The sequence below is a fragment of the Bos indicus x Bos taurus genome, chromosome 7 (assembly GCF_003369695.1).
Source record: "Bos indicus x Bos taurus breed Angus x Brahman F1 hybrid chromosome 7, Bos_hybrid_MaternalHap_v2.0, whole genome shotgun sequence".
Taxonomy (NCBI): domain Eukaryota; kingdom Metazoa; phylum Chordata; class Mammalia; order Artiodactyla; family Bovidae; genus Bos; species Bos indicus x Bos taurus.
Window position 1 is genome coordinate 64594771 of NC_040082.1, and position 21252 is coordinate 64616022.

The window sequence follows — 21252 nt, forward strand, 5'->3', positions numbered from 1 at the left end:
TGCTAGTCACTTAAGTAAATCTGTTTCACATCTGTAAAACAGGATGAACAGTGCTTAATTAAGAGTTGTTTGTGATGATCAAAAAGATATATGTGCTTTGTAAAATGGATAGCACTAATCAAACATTAGGCATAATTATTATCTTTTCAAATGCAAGACTTCAGATACTCACACAAGTGTATGTATAAGTACTTACAAGAGGATACACATCACATTATTATTTATAATAGCAAAAAACTATGAGACCTAAAAGTATACTAGTATGATCCCAATATTTTATGCAGATTTCTGAATGGATACCCAAGAAACATAAACAGAACTTTGCATATACTTTCACTTTCCAAACTTACCCTTATATACAAATTAACTATGTTTATAATGAACAGGATAACTTTTATAAATTAAAAATATAACATTTTATTAAAGAACTCCATGGTATATTTAAAACCCAGTATTATGAAATATTTATGCTATATAAAAAGTGAAACTTTACCATGTATTCTGATGGAGCCATAAACTCAATTGTAGCATTTTGAACTTCAGGTCTTCTGTGAGGTTCTCCATAGACTCTGGTCAAAGGGTTGTACATGAATTCTTCAGGAACTATGTGAATTAACAACATACGCTGTTAAAACTGAAAGGATTATGTTTAATACAGCTTGCATTTGGCTGTTTTCTTAATTTAGGGATTCATATATAATTCAATATAAATTAAATATTAAAAGCTAAATGCACTTTTTTTTTTTAACTTGGCCATGCTGTGAGGCATGTGGATCCCAATCAGGATTGAACCTGCTCCCCCTGCAATGGAAGCACAGAGTCTTAACCACTGGACTGCCAGGGAAGTCTGGGTTAATATACTTTATTTTTGAGTTCCATTCAATTTCTCTTCCTAATGAACAGCACTAAGTATGTTTTGCTTTTACAAGTACTATGACTTTTCCTATTTTCTAATATCCTTTTTCTCTTAATTCCTGGAAAGCTGCTTTCCTAAAATAGTTTAAGAGGATGATAAAAACTCATTAAGTGAAAAAAAAAAACCCAAAAACTCATTAAGTGATCATTATTTTCTTAAAACGCAAGACTAAACTTTGTCTTAAATTTCACAGTGGTACAAGGATATTAACATTTGATGTCATTTACAGACTCTGGTTGCCCCTGGAAACCTACGGCAAAAATACTTCAAGGTATTTTTTGGGTATCAGGGTATGGAGCATGGTGCGTTTCAAAAGTTATTAAGACCTCTATGGAGTATCAGCTGCCTTCTGCTTATAAAACATTAGTGCTCCAATATTTTCTAAATTATCATTGCATCTGTCTTCTCAATAACTGTTTAAAAATTCAAATCCCAATATATGCTGAAGGGTAAGCTATAGTTCATGAAATGCTCTGGGCTGCATACGAAAGTGACTTCAACTTTTATTACAATTTAACTTCATATACCAAAGCACATATACATAAGATTTTAAAGGTGTACTAAACACTATACATACATATATTTTCTGAATTATTACAGAGTAAAAAGAATGCTCTTTTTCTACCCTCATTTTCATCTACTCTAAAAATACAAACAGTAAATGTGGTTTTCAAAAATCTCAGAAGCTCCTCTATTTCCCAATGCTTAATGAAATCTCCTTCTAAACAGATTTTTAGAAAAATTGAAAACTTAATTTTCAATGTGGATATCAGAATGCCCTTTTTCCTTCTCTAATCCTAATAGAATGTTGTTAGGTGATATTTCTTAATATATAAATAGTGAAACAGTTACTGAAGGATATCTCCTCCTCATCAATTACTGAAAAAACTACATTCAACTAACCTTCTAGCACTGCCCACCTCCCTTCATACAGCAGTGAATGAAGCTAATGGCAGCTATTCTGTGGACTTATTTTCTTTCACCCTAGAGAAAAGGCATGGGACAATTTCTAAATAAAAATATTTCTTAAATTATAGGCTTAAATAATACCATGAAATATGCCATTTGTTATATGCCCAATATAATAAATGTAAAAAAATGGTAGCAAAGTAATATTACCATATTTTTTGCTTAAGAAATATGTAATCATTTATATATAAGTATAAATGCCTGAAAAAAAAGTGAAAAGAAGTTATATATGAGTGGAAGGATTACACATAAATAAGACAGGAGGTTTTTTAAATTTTTTTTGCTTTTTTAACTTTACATTTATATTATCCGATTTCCCTACAATGAATACAATAATATTAATTTAAAAAACATACCATCATTAACTCGGTAACATAAGTTACATTTCCATCTCCTTTGATCAAGAAAGCTGACAAAAGGGTTGATGTATGTCCTGCATGAACGGCATCTCACAATTGTACTAGAGGTAACCACAGGCAATTGCTGGAAAAAAAAAACACACACAACTAATTTATTAAAGACAGCAATCATCATGTCTAAGGGTAAAGCAATCAATCCATACAACTGTTGCAATATTATAATTTTCGAGGAAAAACTAGGGTAAAAAATGTGTCCAATCTGCCACACAAAATATTATGTAGTTGACATGTATTGATTTTTAAAACCTAGTGATTTTCCCCAAGACTATTCTTATTAAATTTTGCCTTTTAAAAAGTATTTATTTTCTCATTAAAAGTTTACATCGCATATACAACACTGTAAAGCAACTATACTCCAATAAAAATTGATTTAAAAAAGTTGACACTGCAAAATCAACACAGTAAATTTACAATGTATTTCTGAGATGAATGGTGAAGGATTGATCGACATTCTAAAAAAAAATCAATTAAATTATTAAGAAGTTTCTTCATGTTACATTAATAGGCTCCTAAGTTCTCAGAACTATCACAAAGTAAGTTATGGTTTAAATCATATTTAAATGTTTTATTTGACTTGGCAATTATGCTATTTAAAGTTTATCCTACATATTAAAAGATCTAATGTCTTAAAATCAAAAATCAATAAAGGCAATACAATCCTATTACCAAAAGGAGGTTGGTTATGGGAAAGTCACTTCACTTATGTACTGATTAACTCAAATGTACATGGTCACATGTCAAGGTCCTAAAGCCTTAGGACAAAAGTAGACCTTTTTTTTTTTCTTCCTTTTTTGAGAAACAATTTCTCAAAGCAACAGACTTTACTCCAAGAATAAAAGAACTGGGAGAATGGGTAAAGCATTTTAACGGGTAAACAATTTACAACTTTAAAAAAAATACTATGGTTCATTTATTTATTTTCTTTAGTACATCTATCCTACTCAGAACCTCCTGAATTTTTCAACAATATGTTTATCTTGTTGTAAAAGTGTTTGATAATAATCTTTTTGACTGAAATACAAATAAAGGAATTTGTCAACAGTCAAATTTCTAAAGACAGCTCAAACAAAACTCTTGCATTATTGTAAAAGATTCCTTACCACTAAGATAGTTTTCCACACTTACTTTCACTAATAGAACATACCACTAGGTCTTTAAAAGGATGAAGCAGCAGTCCCAGAGGAAGTTTGGCTTTATTCAGTAAGGCCTGAGTCTGAGGAATGCTGGTCAGTGTGCAGCGAAATAACCTGTATCAAAGTAAAAATCATCTATCAGTTATTACTATGACTAGTTTGGAACAAAAAATTTTCAGAAGATTTAAAAGGTACACATTGTAACACTGGATCAGATTATAAATGAAGTATTTCAACAGGCTGTCACCAATTTTATCCTTTCTAAATGTTTAAATCCTATTCAGAAAGAATATATTTTATATAACAAAACACTTTCTTCTCAGCTTGTGCATAAGACAGTCTGGACTATCAAAGGACTTACTTTTTCTTTATATAAATCTAGACTGCATTGGAATTACACCGACTCAATGGATGTGAGTTTGAGTGAACTCCAGGAGTTGGTGATAGACAGGGAGGCCTGGCATGCTGCAGTTCATGGGGTTGCAGGAGTCGGACACGACTGAGCGACTGAACTGAACTGAACCCAAATTTGCAAATGTAAAGTTATGTGTATTACCTGAAAGTTCAGTTTTGTATTAGGTTCTAAAAAGACTGTTTAAAAATAACAAATTCAATTTATCAGAAAGTCTTCGTATCTTAAAAACTTCATAAACTTAAACTCACAACCAAATTTAGAAGAGAAAAGCGTACTATAATTATGTTTGCTAGGAAAAACAATTTAAAATGATAGCAAATAAAGGATTATGTAGAATCAAATCTCCATACTTCGGACTTTGAAAATATAATAGAGCCACCATAATGATAATGAATATCATAGTCCCATTAGAGTTGATAAGAGCAACTATCAGATCAGGCATTACAACTTTATTTCTTTACTTAGAACATTTCAAATATTAAGTAAGCAACTAACAAAGTACTGTTTTGTGTATGCAGACTACTTTCATAAATTAATATACCTGCATAGCTTGCTCAAAATACACAAAGCTCAAAAAAAATCTGGAAGCCTTTTAGAACAAGTAAAATGTCATATTCAATAAGTACTGTTTGAAGCCTTACTCTGGGTTACAATTCAGCTTCTGGATATCTTCATGCAAATTTGGAACTGGAGGCTGCAAAGGTGTCGATGGAAGCATGTTTCTTTCTTGAAGAAGATTGATAACTCTTAGCCCCTCTGGATGTAGGCTTAATCCACTCATACTTGAAGTTAAATGATTAGCACCTAAAGGAGTCTAAAGAAATATAACTTCACAGTAAGTAGCCTTTACAATGTCTTCCACTGAAAAGAGAAGCATATATTAATAATAAAACTGTAATCTTGATTTCCTGGTCAATTTTTTTGGTTCTGGAGATATGTAACAGGATAAAAGTCTTATGAAATACTCATTATCATTATCATTTGGTAAAAAAATGTTCATTGTACCTTCCTAAAATGTTTCCAGGTGAATATAGTTTAAATCAAAAAGCAGAATACAGGTTGTAAAAAAAAGTATACCTGAGTAAAAGCCTGTGGACCACTTGGGTAATTCAAGGAAGAGGGTGGTAGTCCTGCTCCTGTTGTACTAGGTGGTGCTGTGTTCTGATAACCGGGTGGTAAGGAGGGATATGAATATCCAACACTTCGGCTCATTGTGGGATTCTTAGTAGTAGGCTGTGATGTTGCTAGAAACAAGGTAACTTTTAAGATCTATTTTACACTCCATAGTATTTTAAATCAACACATAGATCCATTAAATTTGTAACTTCAAAATCCTTTGGGTAACTTAATACTTTAACTCATCAATTTTGTAAAATAAAACAAACACTAATAACAAAGTGAGCAATGATTAAAATCTAGCTAATGTGGTCTATAGCTATAAACACACAAAGGTTAAGTTTAGTATACTTAATTTACTCTCATGTCATATACTAAACATTGTATTCAGACTAAAATTTTAATTCAAAACAACTTTAATTAAAATATAATAAATGTTCAAATGGATAAATTTAAATAGATCTAACTGATAAAAGTATTCTATAGTCATAACATTATAATAATAAAGCCCATAATCCCAAATCTAAAGGGGGGGGGGGGCCTAACAAAAAGCCTAAATCCATATAGACAGAAAATGCTAACAGGAGATACCACTGCATGACCTAATTATTTTCTTCTCTGTTTTCTATCAGGAACATATTAAAAAAAAAAAAAAACTTTCATAGCATCTCACCCAAGAAGCCACCGCCTTCAATTTCATCATAATTATTGTGAACCACCATAGATCCATTATTGGTATTTGATATAATACCTAAGGAGGAAGTTTATTAACAATATTTAAATTAGGACTAGTATTACAATTTCTGCAAGATCTGATTTAGTGTTTAAAATTTATAACAATGTTCCAAAAGACAAATAGCTTAAACCACACCTCAGGAAATGTCACATGTTGAAATAAAAATTTCAAACAATATAAGATTCTAAATATACAAAATATATAAAAGTTTCAAATAACTTTATAAACCTCTAAAAAGAATGGTACTTTGTGGAGTTTATAAAATTATATACAATCTGAAAGTTTTACCAGTTGCAAGAGCAGCATTAAAAACTTCTAAGGAGCAGTACACACTACACTAAGTCACCAAAATCAATACTATTGAAGAATGAGGATAAATAAGGATGAGATACACTATCTATGAGGGTAAAAACCTTTAAAAAAAAAAATACAGAACAGAGTAGAATCTAGAATTAACTTTAAAGTGATATATAGTAATTAGAACAATTGCTTTAGTCCAGCAAACTAATAATAATAATTTATCACTAAAATTTATTAGCTCTAATTCAGGTATAGAAGAAATCAAATCAGTGAATAGCATCACCTCTAGCACCTACAAATAAATGTGTTAACTTTAAACAGTCATTTTAATACCAAATAGATAAGTTTAATGATTTCAATAAAGTTAGTAACTCTTTTCCAATTCTCAAGACCACCACGACTTTACCCATGAGTTGATATATTAATAGAAAATCTTGGTAATCTTGTAGAAACAAACAAAAACACTGAACATATTTTTATTTTATTTATTTACTTTTGGCTGTGCTGGGTCTTAGTTAATTGCAGCAAGCAGGGGCTACTCTCCAGGTGCTCTGTGAGGGCTTCTCACTGCAGTGGCTACTCTTGTGCAGAAAATGGGCTCTGGGGTGTGTGGGCTTCAGTAACTGTGGCATGCGGGCTCAGCAGCTGCAGGTCCTGTGCTCTAGAGCACAGGCTCAGTAGTTATGGTGCACAGGTTTGGTTGCTGTGTGGCATGCGGGATCTTTCCAGCCAAGAGATCAAACCCATGTCTGCTGCATTGGCAGGTAGATTCTTTACCACTGAGCCACCAGGAAAGCCCTGAGCATATTTTTAGTTGGCTAAAAGTTTAAATACTTATTTTAGCTTGATTTTCAAAATTATCATGTAAGACACTACTTTATCATTTTGTTACTGTTAACACGATCCTTTTCAAATTATACACAGGTCAGTTTTTTTCCCTACTAACAATACTAAAAACAGGAAATGGTAGAAGAAAATACAAAAATGATAATATTGATTGTACTGAGTCATAGAATATGAGCAGTGGCTTTTCCCCCCCTTCATCTGTTTTCCTATTTCCAATCTTGTTACAATGGTTATATTATTCCTAAAATCCAATTTCTTACTTTACAAAACATTTTAAGTTAATAAACTTGTATTTTAAAGTTACATCTGAAGATAATGGTTTAAAACTATAAAACATGAAAATGTTTTTACATTTTACTTTTTATTTAGGCTTATAAATGCTTGTTAATAGTGGCAGTTTGTTAACAGTAACGGTGGCAATCAAAAACCTGCTTCCACAAAAAAGACTCGATGTATTAAAAATATAGCTTCAACATCATGTCCAGAAAAGCAAAAGTCCCCCTCTCACCTCCCTCTACCAAGAGATACATAACTTTATAGCCATGATTTTTAAAATCTGCACAGTAACAAGAAAAGTTAACAGTGATCCCAAAGGCTAGTCCACAGCCCAGAATACAGAAAAGGAAAACTGAGTAATTTTTTTAAACCCTAAATTCCTAAGGGGCATCTAAAACCAAAACAACCAGATTTTCTGAAAAAATATGGCTTAAATGCACAGAATTCAGATAATATTAATCCTTCCACCCTGAGTCAAAACTTTAGGAGTTGACTTGGTTTTTGTCCTACTTACCTTCTTGTTTGCTAGTTGAATTAAATGAGGGCTGGGGCATAGTTCCAGGTTTCAATTTCTGAGGAGTAAGGGCCCTCACTGGAGGTGGTCCTCCAGTTGGAGGGGGGCCAAGAGGAGCTCCTGGTTGAAAAGTAGTAGGCAGAGGTGGATTCACTAAGGGCAGTGCAGACCCTATGGAAACAATGGTTTTTCACACGTCACTTAAGAACTTAAGAAAAAGGCCCAAACAGCCTTTTACCAAATCTAAATAACTTCCAAATTTATATTTTCATTATAAACCAACAAATTACTACAAATAAGTTAACTTCCCAGATTACTTTACACATTTCCAAATCTTTCCTACCATAATTCTTGTGTGTTATGTGTGTGTGTGTGTGTGTGTGTGCACGCACGCACTCAGTCGCTCAGCTGTGTCACTCTTTGTAATCCTATAGACTGTAGTTCATGGAATTCTCCAGGCAAGAATACTGGAGTGGGTTGCCATTTCCTATCCCAGGGGATCTTTCCAACTGAGGAATCGAACCCGAGTCTCCTGTGTCTCCTTCACTGGCAGGCAAATTCTTTACCACTGCGCCACCTGGGAGGCCACTATAACTCTTTCCTGTCAATTGTTAAAGCAATATAAAGTCAGGACCAAATCACTCACAGAGTAGACACAATGCCCTGTTTACTGCTTAATTCTTCATTAACTGGTCACAGAGCTTCAACAAGCCATGTCAAATACTGCAGTAGAAATAAACATGAATAAAATTCTATGGAGTACTTATCAATATAGCCCATTCGATTACCATCAATTAGGGTTAGATAGCTTTCTAAAACTACGAAGTATTCTGGTTATCCTAAATTCTCCAAGTTTTATTTCATTTTGGTTCATTTTTATTGGTGGTATAACCTGTTAATATTAGATAATAAATGTATACACTGTTTAGTGTTTACCTAGTAATAAATAAAAGCAGGTTACTTTCAATAATGACTTACTCCTATATTAAGAATACTCCCTAGGCTTAAAAATCAGGAAATGATCCAAAGTTTATGTATAAACCTTATGAAACACTGCTATCCAAGATGCTTAAAAGTATCCATCAAACTAAACTAAAAAACATCATGGCATTTGTCCTTGTATCTACCAGTATCTCACTGCCTCAATTTTACCAATTTTCTTTTAGGATAGTAAGTTCTACTCTTGAGGAAATTCTGTGTGATACGGAAAGTTCCAAAACCCACAACCAACTTCTCATTTGCCAAAAAGGAGCAACAGTCTACAAAGTAGATAAAATACTACTAATTAAATACATGTGATTTAATTTTTCATTATAATACTTTTTTTATCCTCTGAATTTAATATATTCTGTGTTTTATAAAATTGAAGGAATAAGGACACCAAATATGAAAATTTTCAGTGTCTCTTCAACATTGTTGAATTCCCCAGTGCTAAGTCGCTTCAGTCATGTCCAACTCTTTGTGACCCCATGGACTGGAGCCCGCCAGCCTCCTCTGTCCATGGGTTTCTCCAAGCAAGAATGCTGGAGTGGGTAGCCACTCCCTTCTCCAGGGGATGTTCCCAACTCAGGAACCAAACTGAAAAATGATCTTCCAACAAAACTAGTCAGTGCCCTGTTCTCAAAAGTGAAGATAAAGATTACTGCCATGGAACTCCCTTATCGAAGAATAGAGACCAGTCAAAGGAACAAAAGGGCAAGGTACATTTCCAACTCAGCATGAACAAGAATGTATGATACATCTGGCTACAAAGATGTAACAACCTAATATTTAACAAAACACATGTGAGCTTATTGAGATTTTTTCACAGCTTAAGAGGAATACTGTTGAATCCAGAATAAGCTACGTTTCATAAAATAGACACTATTTTTTCACGCTGAATGACTCTTATTTAGAACACCAATAGCTAGAGTTTCAGAATCTGGCTCCTGAGATCTCTAAAACTAATTACATGCTAAAAGGTGGCCTATAAGAAAAGAAAAAGTTAGAGAATTTTAATATGTGAACTATATATTTTACATAACTTAGACACAATTTTGAGATCAGACAATCAGGCACCTACCAACAATGATGAAAAAACAGAGGTAAAAATCAGGGAATTTTTTGAGGTCTCATTAAGAAAAGAGAAGAGCAGTCATAGAGTTCTTTTAGCAGTCATATGCTTCTTTTACACAGAGATCTTCCTAAATTTTGGCACTTCCTTACATCTCTGTCACCACATTTGTGCTATAATCAAGGTGCTCTACCTGGGGGCACCTCAGGGTGGTCTACCTTCTGTTATAGCTAAAAAAAATTTCAGATTATTGATCACATGCTTTTTAATGAGAGGCTACACTTATTTCCAAATAGTTTTTATTTATTTGTTTTTAAAATATTTATTTATTTGGCTGCATTAGGTCTTAGCTGCAGCATGTGAAGTCTTTAGCTGTGGTATTTCCCTGACCAGGGATTGAGTGTGGGTCCCCTGCACCGGGGACATGGAATGTTAGCCGCTAGACCACCAGGGAGTCCCCCAGATAGTTTTTAAATAGTACTTTTTCCTAACCTATTTTCTTGTGGCTTTGGGCAAATTATTCAAGCCTCATATTTCTTATCTGTAAAACATACTGCTATAAAAATTAAATAAGATAACACATATTCAAGTTTGGTAAAATGCTGGAAAATAACAAATATTCAATAAATGTTATCTACAATTCTTAATAAAGAAGTGAACATTCATTAATTTCAAATGATTAATGCTCACTCACAGTGTCAAATAAATAAGAATACAAATAATCACAAGGATTTTGGTTCTAACAATGATGGGTCAGAAGATCTCTCCAAAGAAACCAAGTTTCTAGAGGCACCCTTAATCTTTACAAGACCAAAATGCATTCACCAAGGTTAGTGGCTAGTCAAGAGGCTAAGAAAAATAGATTCAGCAGTTAACAAACTATAAAATGCATGAAGTACATGTAGTATCCAGATGCAGAAATACATATTAACATAAAAAGGTAACAACTGATAATACCATTTCACTTGAAAACTTTTACTAGTTCATTTCCTTGAGGATGTCTGCTGAACAAAATCAATCTGCAGATCCCAATACAGAATCTGAATTAATAGCAAAAAAGGAATAGTAAAAAAAAAGAAAAAGGAATAGTGAAATGGTTAAATGAACCTACTTTTGAACCACATATGACCAAACAATGAGGTTAAAAAGATTTAATGATCAAAGTGAGTCCAAGAATACATAGCTTTCTTCTCAAATTGATGTGCAGATTCAGAACAATCTCTATCAAAATCACAGCTATCTTTTTTTTTTTTCCAAAAATTTACAAGCTGATCCTAAAATTCTTAAGGAAATCCAAGGGACTGAGGACAGACAGAACAATCTTGGGGAAAAAAAATAGTTGGAGGAGTCAATATTTCCAAACTCAAAGCTTACCATAAAACTACAGTAATCACGATGTTTGATAACAGTATAAAAATAGACACACAGATCAATGGAACAGAATTCAAAGTCCAGAAATAAATCCTACATTTATGATCAACATAACCTTTATTTTTAACAAGGGTGCCAAGATCATTTGATGGGAGGAAGAACACACTTTCAATCAAAAAGTCCTAGGACAACTATATATCCACGTGCACAAGAATAAAGTTAAATCCCTACCTACTAACACCATATGGGCTTCCCTGATAGCTCAGTTGGTAAAGAATCCGCCTGCATTTCAGGAGACCCTGGTTCAATTCCTGGGTCGGGAAGATCCCCTGAAGAAGGGACAGGCTACCCATTCCAGTACTCTTGGGCTTCCCTTGTGGCTCAGCTGGTGAAGAATCCGCCTGCAATGCAGGAGACCTGGGTTCGATCCCTGGGTTGGGAAGATCCCCTGGAGAAGGCAAAGGCTACCCATTTCAGTATTCTGGCCTGGAGAATTCCAAGGACTATACAGTCCATGGAGTCACAAGGAGTCAGACATGACTGAGCAACTTTCACTAAAAACACCATGTACAAAAATTAACTCAAAATTGATCAAACACCTAAACATAGGAACTAAAGCTATAAAACCTTAGGAAAAAAACACAGGGATAAACCTCTGTGCATGGCTTTCTGACCACAGATGTGCTCAATAGAACTCCTCGCTCCAAAAGTAAGTCTGTTTTCACTGCCCCTCCAGGATTCTTGGATTTCTGGAGTCAAAAATTGTCTGTGCCTTAACAAATAGATAAGCCAAGCCTTAGATCAAGTCCAAAGAGAGACCACAGGGACTGAGCTTCCCTAGAATACAAGATGGAACCTTGCTAACGTAAGTATTGGCCAGTCCTCAAGGAAGTGATTCTGCACGTATACCTGAAACCCTAAAATATCATGGGTGACCCAAAGAAACTCAGATAATACCTTCAAAGGAAAGAAGCAAAGCAGAAACAATCATGATTTTAACTTAACCCAAAAGTTACAGAAATAATCTAAAGATTAACAGTGATCAAAAAAATAAAGTCTTCCATATGATTTTAAGACTGAAATAGTAATTTAAACATTTAAAATAAGCAAAAATTTCCCATTTCTAGCACTCCTATAAGAACTCTACCTGATTTTATGATGTTGTTTTGAAGTGAAGAATCTCCAGAAGAAACATATTGAGGACTCATCAAATTTGTATTCCCAGTCATGGTTGGTTGGGATGACGCACGAGGACAATGGTTTGTCTGTGACAAATAGTTATACTGCCAATTCGAAGGTGATGATACACTGGCTCCAGGAAGAAAGCTACCAGAAGGCATTGGTGTAGCAGCTGGGTTCTGAGAAGTAGGTAGTGGCATTTGGGGACTAGGACCACTATGGAGTGAAGGTGTCACTGGATGAGAGGCCACAGGTGGTCCATAAAGAGCTTGTCCAGGTCCCTGATAATTACTTAATGGAGAAACAGTCTGGGAACCACCAGAGTTAGACTGTCCGGAGACTGGATTCAAGGTCTTTGCTGGTATTAGATGAGGGTAGGATCCTGGAAGCTGAGAATTATACCCTTGGCTCACTGACACTTGTGAAGACATCAGGGCATTCTGGACAGGACCTTCCAATAAGAGCAGGAAAAATTAGTCTTACAGACAAACAAAGCAATACTTAAAAACATATAGTAAAATATATGGTACTCATACAACTCAACAACAAAAAGACAAATAACCTAATTAAAAATGAGCAAAAGCTTTAAATAGTATTCAAATATACTTCCAAAGACATAAACAAATGGCAAAATGTTCAACATTATTAGTCATAAGAGAAGTGCAAATCAAAACTACAATGAGATACCACTTACACTAGGATGGTTAAAAAGAAGATGGCAAATAATAAACGTTGACAAGGATGTGGAAAAACTGGAACCCTCATACTTTGCTAGTGGAAATGTAAAACAGTGCAAGTGCACGGGAAAATAATCTGGCAGTTCTTCAAAATGTTAAACATAGATATCATATAATCCAGCAATTCCACTCTTGGTCTCCATAAAAACTTGTAGACAAATGTTGACAATATTATTATTTTTAATAGCCCACAAGGAGAAACATCCAAATGTCCACTAACTACTGAAGATAAACAAAAGGGGCTTAACTATACAATGGAATATTACTTGGTCATAAAAAGGAATGAAGTACTAATGGCATGCTATAACACAGATGAACCTTGAAAACGTTATACTAAGTGAAAGGCACTACTCACAAAAGACCATACGCTGCACAAATCATTTATATAAAATGTCCAGAACAGGAAAACCCCAAGACACAGAGGTAGATTTGTGGTTACAACAGCTGGAAGAGGGAATAAATAGTAACCACTAATGGGTATGGGGTTTCTTTTTTGGGGTGATAAAGACATTTTATTTTATATATTTATTTTTAAATTTATTTATTTTAGTTGGACGTTAATTACTTTGTAATATTGTAGTGGTTTTTGCCATACATTGATATGAATCCGCCATGGGTTTACATGTGTTCCCCATCTGAACCCCCCTCCCACTACCTTCCCCATCCCATCCCTCTGGGTTTTAAAGTTGGTTGTAGTGATGGCTGCAATTTTTAGTAAGTACACTAAAAAAATCATTGAACTATACATTTAAAAAAACTTTTTTTTCATTTTATTTTTGGCTGCACTGGGTCTTCACTGCTGCACACAAGCCAAGGCAACTCTCTAGCTGCAGGATGTGGGCTTCTCGTTGTGGTGGTTTCTCTTGCTGCAGAGCATGGGCTCTAGGGCACATGGGCTTCAGTTGCTTTTAGTTGCTCTGAAGATTCCACATCTTCCAGGACCAGGGATGGAACTCATGTCCCCTGTATTGGCAGGCAGATTCTTAGCCACTGGACCATTATGGAAGTCCTGACTGTACATTTTAAAACTGTTATATATAAAAAAAAATTAATCTCTAGAACCACCACTTCTCAGGAATATATTGTCATTTCTGCCCATAAAACTAGAAAATGAAAAGAAATTATTAAGATGCATATTTTTTAAAAGATGGCACTCATACAAAACTAACACTTGGGGACTCTTTACCTTTAAGAGATATAACAAAAAAATACTTATCTTCCGATCATACCACCTCAATCCATGCAATCAATGTACAAATACCATTAGTCTAACTCAAACCTTTTCATCAATTACACAATACTTACACAAACATACACAAGTATATATATATAGAAGGAGAGGTAGGACTGGGAAGCCTACAAAAGCATATACACATAAGTAATATGTATCTGGGGAACGCTAGTCTATATGCATTCAGTTCAGTTCAGTTCAGTCGCTCAGTTGTGTCCGACTCTTTGTGACCCCATGAACCGCAGCACGCCAGGCCTCCCTGTCCATCACCAACTCTCAGAGTTTACCCAAACTCATGTCCATTGAGTTGGTGATGCCATCTAACTATCTCATCCTCTGTCATCCCCTTTTCCTCCTGCCTTCGATCTTTCCCAGCATCAGGGTCTTTTCAAATGTGCCAGCTCTTCGCATCAGGTGGCCAAAATACTGATGTTGAGGTTGCAGCCTCAACATCAGTCCTTCCAATGAACACCCAGGACTGATTTCCTTTAGGATGGACTGGTTGGATCTCTTTGCAGTCCAAGGGACTCTCAAGAGTCTTCTCCAACACCTCAGTTCAAAAGCATCAATTCTTCTGCACTCAGCTTTCTTTATAGTCCAACTCTCACATCCATACATGACTACTGGAAAAACCATAGCCTTGACTAGATGGACCTTTGTTGGCAAAGTAATGTCTCTGCTTTTGAATATGCTGTCTAGGTTGGTCACAACTTTCCTTCCAAGGAGTAAGCGTCTTTTAATTTCATGGCTGCAATCACCATTTATATGCATTACTCTGCCAAAAAATTGTTTTAAAATACAGGTATTCTTTCAGAAACAGATCCACATGTGTTAGGTGCCTAATTGTTTATAATAATGAAAAATTGGAAACAAATTAAATATTCATCAGCAGGAGACTGAATAAATTGTAGATTATTCATAAAACAGACTAATTATCAATAAAATGAATAAATCAGATGTACATCTACCAATTTAGATAAACTACAAAAAGAATACTAAGAACTTCCCTGGTGGTCCACTGGTTAAGAATCTGCCTGCCAATGCAGGGGACGTATGTTTGACCTCTGGTGCGGGAAGATTCCACATCCTGAGGAGCAATGAAGCCTGTGTGCCACAACTGCTGAGGCTGCATCCTGGAGCCTGCGCTTTGCAACAAGAAAAACCAAAACCGCCGAAATGAAGAAGCCCACACATCACAACGAGAGAGTAGCCCACGCTCACTGCAACTAGAGAAAACCTTCTTGTAGCAACAAAGATCCAGTACAGTCAAAAATTAATAAATAAAACATTTAAGAAAAGAATACTGAGAAAAAGGAAGTTATAAAGAAAGAAGTGTAATATCTTTCTTACACAAATCTTTTGATTAGGAAAATTTTCAGACATAACAAAAAAGTATAAGACCACTTTTTGCAGTCTCCCACACACAAAAAAGTGAAATCCTTAGGAAATATATTTGATTTATGTATTTATTTTGGATTGTTTGACATTTTACGATAGAAAATCTTTCTTTCAGGAATTCTCTGACAGTCCATTGGTTAGGAGTCCATGCTTTCACTGCAGAGGGCCAGGGTTTGATCCCTGGCTGAGAAACTAAGAAACCGCAAGCTGTGCAACAGTCACACACACACACAAAAACAACTTTCTTTCTCTCATAAACATGATATGTCTCTCCATTTATTCAAAACTGTTTTTTATCTTCCAATCAAATTTCATACTTTTTTTGTAAAGGTGAAGTGAAGTCGCTCAGTCGTGTCCGACTCTTTATGACCCCATGGACTGTAGCCTATCAGGTTCCTCAGTCCATGGGATTTTCCAGACGAGAGTACTGGAGTGGGGTGCCATTGCCTTCTCCAGGGATCAAACCTGGGTTTCCCGCATTGTAGGCAGATGCTTTTACCGTCTGAGCCACCATCTTCCTTTAAATTAAATGTAGTTAACTTGCTGCTAGGGATTCTGCAATTTGTAAATTACTATGAACAGAACATTTACTTTCACTTCTAACTAGTAAAAGGCCATCAAGTATTCAAAGTACCATAAATGCCCAATTATAAGGTGAGATTTTCCTCAAAAATTATTTCTCAAACAAGAAGGCACCATACAAGTCTCTACAACGTTCTCATTGTACAATAATGCTTTGTCCTAGTGGATTAACACTGTTTCAAACAGTAGGTACAATAAATTAATGAGTTACAAAATCAATAAGCTATAAACTATCTTTTTAGTTAAGAAATAGAAGACAGTTAAGAATGGAAAATATTGCAGGATGTCACATGTAATAAAGGTTAAGTATTGTGAGATTTCATTACAAATATACACATATATGAATACGTATACTGGGTCACTATTTAAAATGTATTTCTTATTGTAGATTATATTCAAAGTCTGAAAGCCCTTTGATACCTTTGATACCTTTGAATCTTCTTTTATCCTTCTATGATTTATTCCTTACACATCCTATTACCTTTTAAAACATGGATCAGATCAACTTCCTACTCAAAACTCCCAAAGTCCTTATCTTAGCTTATAAGATCCTCTATGTCCCTGGCTTCCCTTCTGGTCTCATTTCCGACTTCCTTTGTTAAAAAATATTGAATATTCATTTTATTTTAATGAAACAGTGCCAGGATAATACATATGTTGTTTCTGATCTGGAAGTAAGTATCCTGTAGTCTTCTGATTCTATTTGTTTTTTCCTGTTCTTGCAGCAAATTTTAATATAAAGTTCAATTTTCCTTTAAGATTAGGTTTAACAGATTATGTCAACTCAAACAAGAAAATAGCCAATGTCTTGAACCACAGATTCATTAGTTCTATATGTGTCATATTAATTACACATAGTTCTTTTCTTATTAGGCTGTTCCCATCCTAATTTGATTTTGCTTTCAGTTAATCATATCTGATCATCTATATGGGCCAAAGGGTCTTTTAATCCGATATCTCTAATTCTGGAAAGACGTCTATGCAGGGCTATATTTAAGCCAAGTTGGCACAGATTTGCAGTTCTAAACAAACACACACCGTTATAACTCTACCTTTTATCAGTTTATCATATAATCTAAAATGACTTAATAATTTCCACTTAAGACTGAAAACCCTTTTAAATATGTACATATAATAGAACCCAAAATCTTTGACTGTAACTGCTTCTGGTAAGGTCACTATGTCAACTGACATCAATTACTCTACTTTAATAGCTAAAGGCCTTTTACTATTCAAATAATTTCCTACTCTTTCTCTCTACTCAGCTCCAGTCACATTCACCTTCTTAACACTCCTTCAACAAGCTTAAAAATGCTTCTACTTTTGGGTTTGTCACTATTTTCTCCACCAAGAATACTCTTCCCCCAGGTATAATCTCACTCCATCTCTTCCTTCAAGTCTCTCTCAGACACAGTCTCCTCACAGAGGCACTGTCTGAACACTACATCTAAAACAGAAACTCTTTCATTCTCTTCCCCTCTGACTCTGTCTTATTTTTCTTTCTAGTGTTTACCTGACACTATGTTATTTATTTATAGTATCTACTTCACTGTAACATAAGCTCCAGAAAGGTAGGAATTTCTTTTGTTCATTACTGTATTCTCAGCACCTAAAATGTGCCTATTACATAGTTGTGTTTGTTGAATGTGTGCACAATATGTGTTTGTTGAATGACTCCAAGAATAAATATTATAGCACAGAAACTCTTGTACTTTGAATAATAAAGTACCACTTGGGGAAAAGTGAGAATCTAATAAAGGATAATTTCAATTACTATACTGATCACATGATGGAATCTCTTAAACGTAAAGAAAATTTTCCACAATACAGCACCATAATGTTGCATATTCTTGTAAGCAAAACTTCTAAATAAACTTTTAAAAAATACCAAAAAAAACCACAAGCCCTTTCCTGAAAAATTCAGTCCTAAAACATTAGGCGAGGTAAGCATTTGCATATGTGGAAACTGGAGTAGAGTAAGGGGGCAGCACAAGCAATGACAGAATGGTTACATACCCTTGTTTTTGTTGTTCAGTTACTAAGTCATGTCTGACTGCAATCCCATGAATTGCAGCATGCCAGGCTTCCCTGTCCTTCACTATCTCTGTTTGCTCAAACTCACGTCTACTGAGTTGATGAAGCCATCATCCTCTGCTGTCCCCTTCTCCTGTCCTCAATCTTTCCCAGCATCAGAGTCTTTTCCAATAGTTAGCTCTTTGCATACAGTGGAACTGATCAAATAAATATATATAAGATAATGGAAGTAAGGTCTCTTACTCTCAGAGAAGGAAGTCACAAATATAGAAAAGGGAAAACGAGAATGAATCCAATGGTAGTGGGACTACAACAGAGATTACAATTGAAACTCATGGACTTCAATGTGTATATAGTAAAGATTCCCTAGCTCCGTCTGCTGAGACTGAGAGCAGAGACATTCTAATAGCACTGATCTCTCAGTATTTGTCTTCTTGGTTTCTAAATACTATTCTCCACTAAAAGGAATCATGGCTGATTCATGAGCTTGAAAAGTACAAGATGAGCCTGCAACACCTTACTAAGCCAGAAAGCAAGAAAGTGCCCAAGAATGATGACACATGACAAGTGGATACATGAAGACAGCCTGAAAGAGCACCCACAGGCCAAACCAGAGATAAGAGAAGCATCAGTATAAACAATGATAGTAATAGGTTATAACCCACTGAAATCACTGAATTCATGAAATCAGAAGACGTTGGCTTCTTGGCAAGAAAGCTAAGACAAACCTCGACAGTGTGTTGAAAAGCAGAGACATCACTCTGCCAACAAAAGTCCGTATAGTCAAGGCTGTCTTCCCAGTGGTCATGACAGCTGCGAGAGGTGGACTGTAAAGAAGGCAGAGTGCCGAAGAACTGATACCTTCGCACTATCATGCTGGAGAAGGCTCCTGACAGTCCCTTGGACAGCAAGGAGATCAAACCAGTCAATCTTAAGGGAAATCAACCCTGAATACACATTGGAAGGTCTAAGGCTGAAGCTGAAACTCCAGTATTTCAGTCATCTGATGTGAACAGTCGACTCATTGGAAAAGTGATACTTCTTTGATACTGGAAATATTGAGGGCAAAACAAGAGGGCATCAGAGGATGAAATGGCTGGATAACATCACTGATGCAATGGACATGAACTTAGGCAAACTTTGGGAGATGGTGAGGGACAGAGAGGCCTGAGGTGCTGCAGTCCATGGGGTCAAGAAGGTTGGACAACAACAACACACTGGAATAGTCCACACCAATAAAATAAATGAATAAATTAAAATTCTAACAAGGAATGAGATATTTACAAAGTCTCAAACTACATTTCCCCAAATACTTTTCAATTACAAAAGAGGAGCAACATGACTGTGAAGAAGCTTGGCAGACACCCTTCTAATCAAGTGATCAAAGTGAACATCACCAATAATGGGGGAAAATGAAATCATGTGCCACCTAATGGGATGTGATGAGAATACAACATCTTTTCTGTCCTGCTAAAGTGCATAGTCTAAATCTAATCACGATGAAATATTAATATATGACAAACCTAAACTGAAAAACATTCTACAAAATAACTGGCTTATAATTTTCAAAAGCATCTAGGTCATGAAAGTCAGAGGAAGACTGAGAAACTGCTTCAGATTGAAGAACACTACAGAGGCATGACACTTAAATGCTAAATGTGACTTCAGACAGGATTTTTTTGCTAAGGGTTTTATTGGGACAATTGGTGAAATCTGAACAGGGTCTGGGGATGAGATAATAGTAACATATTAGTGTTAATTTCCTAATTTCTTAGTTGTATTGTAGTTATTTAGGACACCTTTCTTATGTGTAAGAAATAAAAAAGCATTTAAGAGTGATGGGACACCATGTTAGCAATTTACTCTCAAATAGTTTTGGGGAAAAAGTTCTTTGCAGTGTACCTGCAACTTGTCTATAAAGTTGATGTGATAAAACTTTTAAGTAAAAGCGAATGAAGACTTTTTAGGTGAACTCTTTGGGAATAAATTATGTTTTAGGACTGTCTACTTAAAAATAGTTTCTCCAAATCTTTTTGACAACTTGAAACTTCAGTTTAGTTCAGTCGCTCAGTCGTGTCTGACTCTTTGCGACCCCATGAATCGCAGCACACCAGGCCTCCCTGTCCATCACCAATTCCGGGAGTTCACTCAGACTCACATCCATCAAGTCAGTGATGCCATGCAGCCATCTCATCCTCTGTTGTCCCCTCCTCCTACTGTCCCCAATCCCTCCCCGTCCTGTCCCCAATCCCTCCCAGCATCAGAGTCTTTTCCAGTGAGTCAACTCTTCGCATGAGGTGGCCAAAGTACTGGAGTTTCAGCTTTAGCATCATTCCTTCCAAAGAAATCCCAGGGCTGATCTCCTTCAGAATGGACTGGTTTTGCTAAATTAAGTTAAATGACGGAAAAAAGTTAAATCATTCCCAAGTCAAATAAGATACTGGAACATCATTTACTGAACATAGGTTTCCTTTTATACAGAAACTAAAGATATTTAGGACTATTAACGTTTGGTACAGAGAAGGCAATGGCACCCCACTCCAGTACTCTTGCTTGGAAAATCCCATGGATGGAGGAGCCTGTTAGGCTGCAATCCATGGGGTTGCTAAGAGTAGGACATAACTGAGCAACTTCACTTTCACTTTTCACTTTCATGCATTGGAGAAGGAAATGGCAACCCACTCCAGTGTTCTTGCCTGGAGAATCCCAGGGACGGGGGAGCCTGGTGGGCTGCCGTCTATGGGGTCGCACAGCGTCGGACACGACTAAAGTGACTTAGCATAGCATAGCATAGCAACGTTTGGTAACACACTAGAGCGCGGGCGGCTGCGACCGGTGCACTAGAGCGCGGGCTAGAGGAGCTACCCCACGTCCGAGGTCAGGGGCAGAAGCCGGGAGGGCCCTCATGCGCGAAGGGCGGCGGCAAAGAGGACTTACCTCACGTCCGAGGTCAGGGGCAGCGGCCGGGAGGAGCTACCCTACACCCCCACGCCCGAGGCCAGGGGTGGCCGCAGGGAGGAGGTACCC

At 35.8% G+C, this 21252-nt stretch overlaps 1 protein-coding gene across 2 annotated transcripts in view; it reads right to left on the minus strand.

The window, feature by feature from the left end:
* SEC24A (SEC24 homolog A, COPII coat complex component) overlaps positions 1 to 21252 on the minus strand; it is a 74946-nt gene that overhangs the window by 34360 nt on the left and 19334 nt on the right. For both annotated transcript variants that reach the window (XM_027546473.1, XM_027546474.1), the window contains exons 2-9: positions 12212 to 12694; positions 7641 to 7811; positions 5642 to 5719; positions 4930 to 5096; positions 4494 to 4666; positions 3449 to 3551; positions 2242 to 2368; positions 494 to 603 (exon numbers count right to left, since the gene is read on the minus strand). In XM_027546473.1, the coding sequence (XP_027402274.1) occupies positions 494 to 603; positions 2242 to 2368; positions 3449 to 3551; positions 4494 to 4666; positions 4930 to 5096; positions 5642 to 5719; positions 7641 to 7811; positions 12212 to 12694 (1412 nt within the window). The remainder of the gene's footprint in view (positions 1 to 493; positions 604 to 2241; positions 2369 to 3448; positions 3552 to 4493; positions 4667 to 4929; positions 5097 to 5641; positions 5720 to 7640; positions 7812 to 12211; positions 12695 to 21252) is intronic.